Source organism: Rissa tridactyla, chromosome 2 (genome assembly GCF_028500815.1).
Source record: "Rissa tridactyla isolate bRisTri1 chromosome 2, bRisTri1.patW.cur.20221130, whole genome shotgun sequence".
NCBI classification, from domain to species: Eukaryota; Metazoa; Chordata; class Aves; order Charadriiformes; family Laridae; genus Rissa; species Rissa tridactyla.
Window position 1 is genome coordinate 5,363,473 of NC_071467.1, and position 15,283 is coordinate 5,378,755.

General features: G+C 41.1%; 1 protein-coding gene across 4 annotated transcripts in view; it reads left to right on the top strand.

Annotated features, from left to right (window-relative positions):
• Positions 1-15,283, top strand: part of TRAPPC9 (trafficking protein particle complex subunit 9) — a 538,771-nt gene that overhangs the window by 191,541 nt on the left and 331,947 nt on the right. For all 4 annotated transcript variants that reach the window (XM_054191250.1, XM_054191249.1, XM_054191251.1 and 1 more), the window contains one exon: positions 13,498-13,608. In XM_054191250.1, the coding sequence (XP_054047225.1) occupies positions 13,498-13,608 (111 nt within the window). The remainder of the gene's footprint in view (positions 1-13,497; positions 13,609-15,283) is intronic.

Below are 15,283 nucleotides of genomic sequence, written 5' to 3' on the forward strand. Positions count from 1 at the left end.
GAAACATTTTTTCACTGAAAGGGTTATTAAACATTGGAATAGGCTGCCCAGGGAGGTGGTGGATTCACCATCCCTGGAGGTGTTTAAAAAAAGGGTAGATGGGGCACTTAGGGACATGATTAAAAGTGTTTTTTGTCAGGGTAGGTTAATGGTTGGACTTGATGATCTTAAAGGTCCCTTCCAACCTCAGCGATTCTATGATTCTATGACCCGGATGAGGTGATGGAGTGCACGCTCTACAAAGTTGTTTGCTGATGACACAAGGCTGGGGGGGGTGGCTGACACACCGGAAGGCTGTGCCGCCATACAGAGAGACCTGGACAGGTTGGAGATCTGGGCAAAGAGGAACCTTATGAAATTCAATAAGGGCAAGCGTAGGGTGCTGCACCTGGGGAGGAATAACCCCACACACCAGTACAGGTTGGGGGCTGACCTGCTGGAGAGCAGCTCAGCTGAAAGAGACCTGGGAGTCCTGGTGGACAACAGGATGACCATGAGTCAGCAATGTGCCCTTGTGGCCAAGAAGGCCAATGGCATCCTGAGGTGCATCAAGAAGAGTGTGGCCAGCAGGTGGAGGGAGGTCATCCTCCCCCTCTGCTTTGCCCTGGTGAGGCCGCACCTGGAGTACTGTGTCCAGTTCTGGGTTCTCCGGTTCAAGGCTGGAGAGGGTACAGCAAAGGGCTACAAAGATCTCTCTCATGAAGAAAGGCTGAGGGATTTGGGTCTCTTCAGCCTGGAAAAAAAGCCGTCTGAGGGTGGACCTTATCAACACTTATAAATACTTAAAGGGTGGGTGTCAGGAGGATGGGGCCAGGCTCTTTTCAGTGGTGCCCGGGGACAGGACAAGGGGTAACAGGCACAAACTTGAGCATAGGAAGTTCCACCTAAACATGAGGAGGAACTTCTTTCCTTTGAGGGTGGCAGAGCCCTGGCACAGGCTGCCCAGAGAGGTGGTGGAGTCTCCATCTCTGGAGACATTCCAAACCCGCCTGGACGTGTTCCTGTGCAGCCTGCTGTGGGTGACCCTGCTCTGGCAGGGGGTTGGACTGGGTGATCTCCAGAGGTCCCTTCCAACCCCGACCATTCTGTGATTCTGTGCTCCTTGGTTCACTGCAATGACTTCCCTCCAGTCACAGAGCAGCTTGTGTGGGAAGCTGCGAACCTTCCATAAAAGCTTCAAACACAACACGGCGCTTTTATTTGAAACCCTCGTGTTGGTAAGCTGCCTTTTTGTGCTGGGTTTCCCCAGCTGTGTTTTGTGTAAGACGAGGTTATCCTACCCCTGCCTCCTCGGTCTGTTCTCAGGAATTTACGCTGTGAGGGAAGTATTTAAGCCCGAGATTTTTATAAATAGGTTGAGGTGCTAATTCAAAGGTAGAGTTTCTGCGTTGTTCTGCTGTGTATGGTGTCACAAGTCTTATAGCAGCAGGTGCTAGAAATAGTGGCTCCAGTTCAGCCAAGTGCTTCAGCTCATGTTGTATGCATTTGCGTCATTCTTTGCCTGTTCGTCACACCCATCAGCGTTTATGGCAGTGGAAACTTTATTTTAAGTGATTTGCTGATTGGAGATGCAGTTGAAGATGTGACTGCTTTTAATCAGGGTGCCTAAAAGCTTTACTGGGTTGGGGGAAAATCCTTGTAATATTTAAATTTCTTTCAGAAATGGTTTATTGCACGTTCTGTCAAAAGGCTATTCAAATCTTTTTTTTTTTTTTGTTACATTAGGTATACATTGTCCATTAAGTCATGAATGCATTTTGTTTTCAAGTATTTATTATCTCCTGCTGTTTGTTTCATGCTATTAGTGATCGGTAACGCCATTCCTTTACTCCTGTGCTTCCCCGTGCTGATTCTCCATCGGAAGGAGAAGTCAAGTGTCATTTGATATTATGTTTTAGAGTGGAAAAATAGCAGAAATATGTCATCTTGCAATCTGCTAAGGATAAATATTTATCATTAAATGAAACAAAGTTTGTGTTTTGACTGTTGATCATCTCTGCCAATATCTGAGACTCAGTGACAGCAAATTATATGTTAAATTTTGTACTTTTACTTGCTTGGGTAAAATCTGGAATCTGGTTTCCTTTTGATTTACAGATGAGATTTCATTGCTTAAATTCTATCTGAGGCACTGAGCTATTTTTGTTTAGTCATTATGAGAAACTTCATTTTATAATTTACCTTCTCAGCTGTCATTTCAGAAGGGAAGTTATCATTGCTTTCATTTTCTGGATTCAATTTTCCCCCTTTCTTTAATGTTTTTGTTGTTTTTAGTTTACATTTTACCCCAACAAAAGTAAGAAGTAATAGCTTACTAGCTGCTGGGCTTAAAAAGTCAAAGCGAAATAAAAAAAATTTTGAACATTGATTCTTCCCTTAGGCGTTTCCTGAAAAAAAAAACCAGGAAAAGTGTTAATGAAATAATTTCTCCCCCCTCCCCGCCCCCCCCCCCGCCCTGAGTTGTAACATAAAGATTATGATTTACGTAAAAGTTTTCCGAACGTAATTGGTATTTCCTTTATTTAGCTGCTTGAGCAGATATGCATGGGAAATATCACTGCAACAGCTGGGGATTTGGGTTTGTTTTTTTTTTTGGTTTTGTTTTTCTAAATATCCAGCCAAAATTATGCCTTCCACTCATGCACAGGTTTCTGCTTTATAGGGAGAAGTTTCATTAACTGCATCTTCAGTGTATCTTAAGATGTGTTTAATCCTGACAAGAGGCCCTTTTAACCTTTAGCCGTGCCGGTCTGTAGAGGCCTCGGTGGTGAGGTTGATGCAGCCCTTAACACGCTGCAGTGCCTAATCTGTTGCTTAATTCTGATTCAGATAGCAGCTCTCCTGTCCAAAGAGATGATGTTCTGGCAGTAAATGGATGTAATCTGCTCCGAGGTTTTTCAACGGGTGTATCAACCTACTCTCAGTCGGCTGCCTGCATCCAAAAAGACCGGTGGAACACCCTTGTGGTGGGAAACTGCCTCTGATCGTGTTACCTGTAATTCTTCATTCTCCTTGTTTGTGCTTGTCCGGAGACGGTTGTCCTGTGATGCATAATCAAGAACCTAGGTGTTCAAAGCACCCCGGGTATAGGGTATAAGAGATAATGAGTTAACGTTGAAAGTTTTTCCAGTCTGACCTATAGATCACTGAAGTCTTAAAGGGCTTCAGGGATCTACTTGCTTGCCTGTTTATTTACCATAAAATGCAGATAAATATATGTAGTACAATTGTATTCATTGTCTTCTATAATCAAGCATACCATGTTGCCATTACTGAAACTTGGTGGGATGAATCCCAAGACTGGAGAGTGGCTATTGATGGCTACAGGCTGTACAGAAGGGACAGGCGAGGAAGGAGGGGTGGAGGCATTGCCCTCTACGTCAAGAAATGGAAAGAGTCTGAAGAGCTGTCTCTGAAGAATAGCCACGAGCAGGTTGAAAGGTTATGGGTAAGAATTAGAGACCAAGGCAACAAAGGGAACCTTGTGGTTGATCGCCTGATCAAGGGGAGCCTCATCAGGCCATCCGACCAAGGGGAGGCTGTTGACGAAGTCTTCTTAGTCCAGCTACAGGAGGCATCGTGCCACAGGCTCTCGTCCTGCCGGGGGACTTCAACCACCCTGACATCTGCTGGAAAAGTAGCACGGTGAGCTGTAGACAGTCCATCAGACTCCTGGTGTGCATTGAAGATAACTTCCGAAGCCAGCTAACAGAGAGCGCTACCCAAGGGGATGTGGTATTGGACCCTGATGATCACCAACGCGAGTGGGCTAATTGGTGATGTATGTCAAGATTGGAGGCAGCCTGGGTTGCAGTGATCATGCACTAGTGGACTTCGTGGTCCTGAGGGTTATGGGTCACGTGAAAAGTGAAGTCAGGACCCTGAATTTTAGGAAAGCAAACTTCCAGGTCTTCAAGGAGCTAGTTGATAGGACCCCCTGGGAAACTGCCCTCGGGGACAAGGGAGCAGAACAGAGCTGGCAGATCTTTAAGGATGCTTTCCATAGACTGCAAAAGCTCTTGGTTCCCATGTGTAAGAAATCAGGAAAGGAAGGCAAGAGGCTGGCATTGGCTGAGTCGAGACCTGCTGGTCTAAACTAAACCTGAACATACACAAGTCTATGGGACCCAACGAGGTGCATCCCAGAGTCCTGAGGGAATTGGCTGATGTAGTTGCCAAGCCACTCTCCATGACATTTGAAAAGTCATGGCAGTCAGGTGAAGTCCCCAGTTACTGGAAAAAGGGAAAAATTGCACCCATTTTAAAAAAGGGTGGAAAGGAGGACGTGGGAACTACCAACCTGTCAGCCTCACCTCCGTGCCTGGGAAGATCATGGAGAAACAGATCCTCCTAGAAGCTATGCTGGAGGACAGGGAGGTGATCCGAGACAGCCAGAACGGCTTCACCAAGGGCAAGTCCTGCCGGACCAACCTAGTGGCCTTCTGTGATGGAGTGAGTGGCAACACAGTGGACAAGGGAAGAACTATGGATGTCATCTATCTGGATTTCTGTAAGGCCTTTGACACAGTCCCCCACAGCATCCTTCTCTAAATTGGCAAGGTATGGATTTGATGGGCGGACTGTCGGTGGATGAGGAATTGGTTGGATGGTCGCATCCCGAGGGCAGCAGTCAACGTCTCAGTGTCCAGATGGAGACTGATGATGGGGAGAAACATTTTAACAGGGCCTGTTGTGATAGGACAAGGGGTAATGGTTTTATGCTAAAAGAGAGTAGATTTAGACTAGATATAAGGAGGAAATATTTTACAGTGAGGGTGGTGAAACGCTGGCCCAGGTTGCCCAGAGAGGTGGTAGATGCTCCATCCCTGGAAACATTTGAAGTCAGGATGGATGGGGCTCTGAGAAACCTGATCTAGTTGAAGATGGAGCTGCTTATTGCAGGGGGGTTGGACTAGATGGCCTTTAGAGGTCCCTTCCAATCTAACACATCCTATGATTCTGTGATAATTGATTCCTTTTCATTTCTTAGCCCTAAAACTACCAGTGTGATTCTGGGCCTCAAAACAGTTCAGTTGCCAGCAGATTGTAGACTGCCAGCAGAGATGTGATGATCTGATCCTAGAGCGCCAGCGGAGATCTGATGCTAACGGTTGAGTGTAAGGGAAACGTTCTGTTTACAGTTTCATGTGATACACCTCTTCATTTTGACATACTGTTAGCTCCAAGAAAGTCTGTTGTTGAAACCTGTACTGGCTAGATTGCCTTGAACTATCTCCTTTATATGTCTTGATTTTCTCAAAGGCATTATCTGCCAGTTTTGGCGGGCACTGTATGTCCTTCCTTATTGCCTTTATCAAAGAGCAGAGAGCGTGAAAAAATGCCAGAAAAAAAATCCTGCTGCACTCCACACATAAGAATTCAAGTCAGGAGTGTTGGGTGTGCTGTGAGGTGCCTGTTGGTCTCCTTGTGTCCCTTGCCGTCATGCCATCAGTACAAAAGTGTCTTAAATAAGAGCCATCTACAAAGGTTGGAAAATTTTGGCCTTGCTTATTACAGAGGTGTTGAAATGGTCTGAATTTCTAGATGAAGTCAACCCACAGTGCAACAGGGATGCTGCCTATGCTGATGGGCAATGTTCGGAAGCCAGATATGTAAGAATATTCTTACCTGTAAATTCTAAAATTTCAAGATGATGAAAAAGGTATTTTATTTTTTTTTCAATTATCTGACGCGGCGGAATTTTTTTTCCCCTGTCTTAAAAGTACCATACAGCTGACGAGATGTCAGCTGCAGATCTCTCTTGGCAAGTGCAGAGGCTTAGTCTCTGTTCTTGTAATTGAGTCAGAGAAAAAAAAAAAAAGGAAGGAACTGCAGCAGGTCTGACACTGTTAAATTCAAAGTGTCAGTTCATCTAACTGTAGGTTCAAGTTAATTTTTCTTTGTATCATTAATATATATCCTTTAATGAAATGTTTTAGTTTTGTAAAGAAGGCACCAGATCATAATAAAGCCCCCACTGTGCTCTCTAGTCTTAAGGCCTTACATTGTTTTGTATTTACTGTTAGGATCCCGTTTTTCCAACTTGGTTTCACTCAAGTGTTTGGAGACTGAAAACCAACAATCTTGACTGTATTGAGGGTTCTCAGGAGATCATTAGTTTGGTGGGTAGAACTTTGGGTCTACCCATTTTGGGTCTTCCCATGTTTGGAAATCAGACATAATTTTCAGAATTTTCATTCCAGTTTCCAGCTTTGTTTTACATTTTCACTGCCATAAATTGCAACACAGCCTCTTCCGCAGCCAGCTGCGGGTTAGGAATCCTGGGTGTTATATGTTTACAAATCTTACAAGGCAAAGAGCAAACAGCATGTGTCTTCAGCCATGTTCTAACAAACATTTTTGTTATGCAATAAAAGTGTTTTCTGAAACAATTCTTAGTGCTTTGGAGCTGAATTTTTAAATTAAATATACACATTTGCTATGTTCAGAGTGAGAATCGACTACCTACTGACAGGGAGCTGTTTCTGGTCTTCTCGTTCTCAATATTTCAGTGTTCAGATGTCATAGAGCTTTGAAGGGTGGAGAAAACCTCTTGGTTGTGTGCTTGTAGAGCAGCCCCTTTAGTTTGGAGGAAGGCTAAAATACGACCTGCTTAAAATGACTGGATGTTTCTACATGGAGGAAATAATCAGTATGAAATTCACGGTTTCGTTTATGAAAAATGGTAATAATAAAAGCCCCTCAAAATGGAAACCAGGCAAATTCAACTACAAAAAAAGCTCTCATTTTGATCAATTAGACTGATTTAAAAGTTAGAAAAATCTGTCGAGCAGTGGATTTAATAACCATTTTTTCATGTTATGAGGACTGGATGTCTTTCTAGAATATATTCTTTATTTATACACACACCACTGAGCGTAATATAGGTTCTAGCGAGTCAGAACCCTTGACACGTGGGAGGTTACATCCAATAGTTAAATCATCTTGCTAACCTTAAGCTCTGCTAATTGTATAACGTTGCAGTGGGTTCAGGGAAGAGCAGCAAAAAGTGGCTTACAGATTGAGAGAATTGATTTTTGAGATCAAAATGTTAAATATGTATTGTTTCATGTTTGGCATGTGAAGACGTGGGAACATAAATCTGCAAATATTTATAGATGTGCTGGGAACATTTAGCATAATTGAAAAGGTTTGAAACTGGGAGAAGTCAGATGAGGACAGTTCTTGGAATATGAGAAAAGGCCTTTTAACAGTAAAATGGATAATCTGACTTAATCAGCTAAAGTTAGTCTCGAAAGCCTCATTTTTAGAGAATTTAATAAAAATGAAATTGAGTTAAAGAAACCGTATTGAAAACGCAAGAGCACCAGCAAAGGTGCTCTAGGTGGTTGTTTTGCTGTGACGCTCGTCGTGTTTGTCAGGGCATTTTGGAGAACAGGGTTGTCAACTGGTACACCACCACCTGCCGTCATTGCCAGCGCTTCGCTTCGCTTCCCGCTCGCTCCTTTTGAGTAAGGAGGTTGTCTATGCCTGGTCAAAGAAACCAGAAAAGAAGCAAACAAAAGCGTGGATGTGAAAACACTCCGTGATTTCAGTTGATGGGGACACTGAGCTGAGTCAGGATGTCGATCATTTGCCAAACCCCCCTTAGCGTTTCTTGTTTAAACTGCCTTTAAAACTGAGCTCGAAACAGAACCGCAATAAGATTATTCACTGAAGTGAGCCGTCATTAGAGCGTGGCAGCAGCATCTGGTTTTTTAATAGTGTTAAATGTTACTGAAGAATATCGTCTGCTGTCGTTTCGGAGTAGATTGGAATAGCAATCGCAATAACCCTGAAAGAAATTTCTAGATTGTGCTGTAATTGTCTCTTGCCTTAAGTTCCCGTGGCCCCAGTTTTGTTGACTATTTTTGGAGTCATAACTGTCATTGTAAGATTTTTAAAATACAGCATGATTCATCATGTCACTAACTTTTGTTTGTGTCAGATCCCGAATTCTGCAATAGAGGATAGCAGGCATTAATTTATACAATAAATCTTCAAGACGCTGTTGAATTAACTCGATTTTCAAAAAAAGATTAAGAATTCTTATTTTTTAGTGTTTGAAATGAGTATTGACTTAATTTTGCGTGTTATTTTTGAGACCTTCGGATTATAAATCACCCAACTGAAAAGAACTTTCTTTGTAACTCTGGGTTTTGCATTTACAAACCAATGCATAGATTTTTGCGTTACTTGTAAAAGAAAATCTTCAACATGCAATTTGTGGTAGATTGTTCTAAAGGAAACCTCACGGATAAATAAGGAAGATCAGTGAAATGGAAATTGTTTGCAGACTGTGATTTTGAGTGTTCTTTCACTTAGACTTTGAAACTGCTTAACCCAGGCTTATTTTCTTTCCATTAGCGGTCGAAATGACAGATGGAAAGAAGAGTAAAACCCTTTGAAGCACTTTTGTTCTTTATCCTAGAGTCTATATACAGCCCAGTACAGCTTTAATTTCATCTTCATTTGATTTGGACTTTTAACATAATGCAATAATTTGTATATCATTCCATTCAGAAAAGATAAATGTTGTGTTTGGGGTGTCTGCTGTATTTTTCTGAATAATGTTAGATTTTTATTTCCTAGGGAAATTAAATTTATATGATCACTTTAACTGTTTCCCCCTCTCCCCTAGGGAAATTTTGACTAGTTTCAGCCAGCTATGTAGAGAAAAGTTAAATATATTCCTGGACAGAGAAGAGATATCCCAATTTATGTCCCAGTGAGGAAAGGCAGAGGCATGAGCTCAGCAGTTACCTGCTCTCTTCCCTGCGCCAGCTTCCAGAAGAATCCATCAAGAGTTGGTTATTTGGGTTTTGCAGAAATGAGAAACTCCGAACTAATCCATGTAGTTTTCCTTAATGCTTGTGTATTGTGCGTTCACATCCATCAATCTATGGAGTAAAGCTAGATGACGGTTTAATTTCGCGTCTGTTGATGTGCGATGATACTATGCTATCTCAATAGATTAAAAAAAACCGCAAAATCAAACCACCCAAACACAGCCTGACTTACTTTAGATGTCTTTGACCCAAATTTAAAAAGGGGATAGTAACAGCAAAATGACACAAAACCTCTAAAAAAGACTGGGAAACCACTCGTGACCCCGCATGTTGTGTGAAATGTTGAAAATGGAGTTCTCCGCCTTCCCTGGGATGAACAGAATCATAGAATTGCCAAGGTTGGACGGGACCTTTCGGATCATTGAGTCCAACCATCAACCTAACTCTGACAAAAGCCATCACTAAACCGTATCTCTAAGCACTGTGTCTACCCGTCTTTTAAATACCTCCAGGGATGGTGCCTCAACCACTTCCCTGGGCAGCCTGTTCCAATGCTTAATAACTCTTTCGGTGTAAAAATTTTTCCTAATATCCAATCTAAACCTCCCCTGGTAACTAACATCTACTTAACTGACTTAGAGGACTCAAAATCCACTCAAAGTAGATTTTTTTCCCCCAGTAACTCACCCTGTACTTCCCTCCCCAAGCCACTAAACATTTAGTGTAAACTATTACATGATGGTAGATATTTTGTAAAAGAAGAAGTTGGGTAAGTGTGGGATAATTATTCCCAGTTCCAGGAATCTGTGGCTTATGACTGGTGTTTCTCAGCCAAAAATTTCACTAGGCCATTATGGTATATAATTTAATAATCTTCAAATCCATTTACTATTTTGAGTGGTTTACGTTTTTAAAAGCCTACATACTTCTTTTAAAAATTAATTTACTTAGTATGGAGGCCAGGGTTAATGGTCTAAGATTTACTCTATTGCCTTAAAATCCTTAAAACAATATGACATTGGAAATGTGTCTGATACAGAGCTTCGTTTAAGCAACGGGCTGCTGGCTGGACTTACACGTGGTTGTGCGGCAAAGTCATACTGGAGTTCCTTTATCACACCCGCATGATTATAATTGGCCTCTCAAATCTCATTTACTGACACTTGGGGATAGATTCTTTAATTCCTCTCTCACAAAAGATGGCCTGCTGGAATTTCACCTGTAGTGAAAACTGATATAAAAAATTAATTTGGCTTTCTTGCCAGTTCTTTGTTTTCCTGGAACTTTCACTCTCACCCAGGTCATGATTCGGCATCATCAGTTCTACACTGATTCTTACTGATTGTGGCACGTTACAAAAAAAAAAAAAAAAAAAAAAATCATGCTCGTTTTCAGATGTTTAGCAAATTGTTCCTTAACAACTTGAGGGTTTCTTTTTTCCTCTCTAATCTTATTATGATGTTACCTCTAATTTTTGCTTTGTCTTGGTTTCTTTACTTGGATACAGCTTCCAGTGTTTGAAGCTTGCTGTTTTAATTAAAATGTTTTTGTAACCTTTAATTGTGTTTGATTTTCATTGCTCTGATACTCCCCTTGATACTGTCCTGTGTTTACTCGGAACATCTAATGCTGTCGTCTTCTACAGTCTTAATGTTGCCTTCAGTCGTTTCATACCTGTATCATCTTCTTCCAAGTTATCTAAGTACTGTAATAATTCTGCAACTTTGATTTTTATTAAAGATTTCCCTGGAGAATTAACTTAAAATTGACAAGGAAAGAATTATTTCCCCCACCTGTCTATTTTGTGTGGTGTTTGAGGGGGATGAAATAAATGTAATGATGATGAATAATTTTCACTGCGTAGTCCAAGAGCTCGGACTTGAGAAATCTTAGTATTAGTGATGGTGTTTAGTCCTGAAGGGCTGCCGGTTGTATAGGTCCTTTATATTTATGGCACGAATTACGTTATTTACAAAACTCCGGTTCTGCCGCCAAAAGGCATTTCAGCCAATTGTTTGGTTTTGCTCGGGGATAAATAAAAAATTCTTTCCATGTTGAATTTTGTAAACACCATCTACACTAAAAGTCTCTCTTGCAGGTCATTACTTTATACCTACTGGAGAGGCAGAAGTTTGCCGTGTCTTCACAGGTCTTGTCCCACTCTCCCAATGATGAGATGGAAGCCAGGCTTTTTTTTTTTTTATTCTCTCTTTCGTTATTTTATTCTCTCTTGCTGGTAACAGGACAGCTACCGACTCGAATCTGCCCTTCCAGCCTTTTTTTTTTCTTGTGAGCTGTTAAGGAAGGGAGTTTCTAATAAGAGCTATGACTCCATATTTGTTCTAAATTCTTAAGTTTTGACATGTTTGCTTCGGGCGCTCAGCTACCTTTGTGCGTTCTTTCCTATATGCAGTATTCATTGGGGTTTTACCCAAAGAGAGTGAAAACTCTTAAAATATGTATAAAACCAGCCTCCACCCCCACTTTTGCTTTCCACTTTTGCTAAGAGACATGCCACTGTCCCCAAGCAGTGCTTGCTTGTCGTTTACTGCCTGATTGCATGTGACCTGATTGCAAGTGACATGTCACTTTGGTGGCCTGAACCTTAACCTCCCGTGCTTGTCCTAAGAGCGGTCCCATCTCGAGGGCTTGCGGGGTGGCGATGGAGTTCCTCCTGTGGATGCTCAGAAAATCACAGAATCACAGAATCTTCATGGTTGGAAAGGACTCTTAAGATCATCGAATCCAACCAAACAACCTACAGTCTCTGCCCTTCAGAGCATGCCCTGAAGCGCCACATCTAGACGTTTCTTAAACACCTCTAGGGATGGTGACTCAACCACCTCCCTGGGCAGGCTGTTCCAGTGCCTGACCACTCTTTCAGTAAAGTCATTCTTCCTAATATCTAATGTAAACCTCCCCTGCCGCAGGTTCAGACCATTTCCTCTGGTCCTGTCATTATTCACCTGGGAGAAGAGGCCAACCCCCACCTCTCTCCAACCTCCTTTCAGGTAGTTGTAGAGGGCAATGAGGTCTCCCCTCAGCCTCCTCTTCTCCAAGCTAAACATGTCCAGCTCCCTCAGCCTCTCCTCATATGACCTGGTCTCCAGACCCCTCCCCAGCCTGGTAGCTCTCCTCTGGACACGCTCCAGCACTTCAACGTCCCTCTTGTACAGCGGGGCCCAGAACTGAACTCTTGATTTTCAGGAGAGAGTTGTGTTATGTACCGGAGAACGTGTTTCCAAAGTAGAACAGCGGTTCGCAAATTCTTGCGCCTCTTGAGTTTATTTGCCTTTGGAATGGCTGGTGTTTGGTTTTAATTGTAAACTATTATACAACAGGATAAATATACTTGGTTCCCTGACGCAGGCAACCGTATCTTACTTAATTTGAATATGCATATTGTTCAAAGGATGGCTCTGATGGCTCTCCCCTTATCAGCATGTTCTTCTTTCGTCCCTTTTGGGGACCTTCTGATTTCACGTGAACTCTCTCTCTAATTAGTGCTGCTGATGGGTTCTGCTTCTGAAACCGAATACAAGTTGCTTTTTCCCTTCTCGTTGATTCTGATAGCAACTACACGGCATCAGAGGGTCCGTAATCTTTGTGCAATAGCTATACTACTTTATCCTGTAATTACCAATAAGTCACCTGATTTTGTTATATGTGCATTTAAACTTCATTGACAGCTAAAGCTAAATTGTTGTCCTGCTTCAGGCTGGGATATGTCGCTGTTGTTAAGTAGCTTCTTAGGAAGTTTTGAATTTCAGAAATGAAACTGAGTTATTGCAGCCGTATGATTGTATTTGGCATTCTGGTATCTCGTTCTGATATTTTCCCATGTGTATGGTGTTATAATCACTCAGTGCTGCTATTTGTGTGTAGTTTCACAAGGCAGAAAAGTTTCTAAATAAGAATAAAAACTGACAAGAAAGTTTCTTCTCTGTAGCTTTGTCGGCGTTATTTCCTAAGCTTATCAGAAGTGTGGTTGGTATATTTATACTGACTGCTTCTAGGGAAATTTGGATTTGAAGGGCAGTAGCTGCCAAATAGAAGGTTTCCTGCACGAAGTGCCTGGGTTTCCCTTTCTTGCAGAAGGGACAGAGTTGTCTCTCCGAGCGGTTGGTGTGATGGAAAAGTACTCGAGTTGCCAGCTTGCTTTGGTCTGCAGGCAAACCAGCTATCCTGGTACAGGGAACTGCTTCCTGACACTGGGCAGGGATTGAAGTTTTTAATTGTAAATTTGTTTCTTAAGAAGATAATGTCACGAGAGTTTGAAATAATAAAGCTGTTGCGTGTGAATGCTCCAAGAACTGAAAAAAAAATTAAAAATATCTGCAGCTTTTTCCATAGAAGTGAAACTGAAAGCTGCAGAATGAGAATATACACAGGGGATCAAATATTGTGCCGGTTGTAATTGTCGTGGAACTTCTACTCTTTAGGATATACGCTTCTCTCTAGTTTTAGTAAAAAAGAATAATTAAATTTCCAGTTATTAAAAAAAAAGAAAAGATATTTCTAGTAAAAGAGGAAGATACTCTTAGAATTAGACTAGGGTACAAAACATATGGATGCAAATGTATATGTATTTATATTTACGCATATATGTTTATATTTATGTATAAATAGCAATTCGGATACGTGTATCATAATTCTGTGGTGTGTTATTGTAATTGGGGTATTCTTTCTCCCCCCTCCATCTGAACAGCACCCGGCAATGCCATCTACTTCTGGATGTCTTCAATTCGACGGAGCATGAGCTGACCATCAGTGCTAGGAATAACGAAGATTTAATTCTGCATGCTGGGGAATGCCAGCGGTAAGTGTTCTCCGTATTAAAAGGGTCCTAATTTAGCCCTGATATTTATTGATTTATATGCAATTGATGATATTTGTGACCTATTTTTCTTTTTAAATATTGTTCTCATGTCAAAGAGTATAAGAGTTCTACTTTCTTGAAGGTGCGTCACTGATTTCTCGCAACAGCTCAAGTGAATTTAACTTGGCTGTGAATCTGGTAGTACGGAAAATAACAAAATACGAAATAGTTGGTTCTGAGGTGTACAGGTCATTTAACTTGTTTTTGGAGAATGTTTTGATATAATTTTCATGTGCTCTGAATGTAGTTCTGATGTTAAAACCTGATCTCACTGGTTTGTTATCCTTTCCCAGTTCTAAATAGTCTTTTCTTTATGTGGTTCCCCAGCCGTTTTATCAGTTTTTGTAGAAAGAAAACTGCAGGAAAGAAAAATAGAATTGAAAAAAAGGCAATCACAATCTCTGCGGAAAAAAATTTCTAGTTGAAGTAGACTGTTATGTGTATTGATTCTTCCAACCCTACTATGGTGACGTAAAGTTCATTTAGTAGTGAACTCTAACCGTTGTTTGCCATAACGTATCTGCCTAGGATTCCTGCTGCTGCTGGTACCCGAGGTTGCTTTTTTTTACCTGCATCACATGATGTTTACATCCAGATGACACCATTTTCATCTTTTAAAAGGTGAAACCGTGAAAAAAGGAAATGTTTTCCCTTCGGTCATGGGCTGTCTGCACGGCTCTCGTCTGTGGGAGAGTTGCGCTGCACTCTTAGATCATGCAATTCATAAACTGATTTAAAGAGAGATGCTTTAATGTCTTCAAATGTCAGTCTGAATGTTAAATTCAAAGTAAAAATGCATGAATTGCAAGGCATGCAATTGTCAAAAAGAAGTATAGGAGGTGTATCGATAGCAGTAAATTCGAAATGCTTTTTGCCTTTTTACTGTGATAAAATGCATTGTCTCAAACCAAGGCTGATTTTTCTCAATTTTACTTTGCCAAGGAATGGACAAAAATATCAGTAACATACAGTGCTTGTTCCTTTTATTTAGAAAGAATTGGGTTATTTTCTTTTTTTAAAAGCATTCTAAATACTCCCCCAAACGTTCGTGTTCTTATCCATACTGTTTTGTAATGTTGTTTTTATGCCTCTTGCTATTTCCCATCATTTTAGCAGTTGATAAAATAAATTCCTTGAAATCTTTCCCTCCCAACTTTTGGGACAATTTTATAAACCCTTTCAATAAGTCTTTTGAAACACACATTTATCAAGACGGATTGTGTATTATTTTGCAAGTATTTAAACCTTTTAAAGATAGTGACTTTTTTTCTTACTGTACAATATGTTATTGTTTTACCCTTGGTTAGAAGTTGCACTGAGTTTTCTATCAGTTCCGAACTCATTTGTTATCTATTTCTTGAATGATCAGTGCTTTTAATTGTAGTAATGTGTACATAGCTCCTATGTTGCTTAGAGTTTTAATTTTTATTCTGATGGATCTGCCCCAGAAGCTTAGGTGGAACATACGCTGGGCCTTAAGATTAGCTTCCTCCTCCTAGCATAGTGCTTTTGTTAATCTTATATGAAAAAAAAATCCAAAATCGGGTATCTTCCCCCTTTTTTGAGCAATGGTTAACGGTTCTAGGTCTTTCTTTTTAAAGATAGGACAGTCATT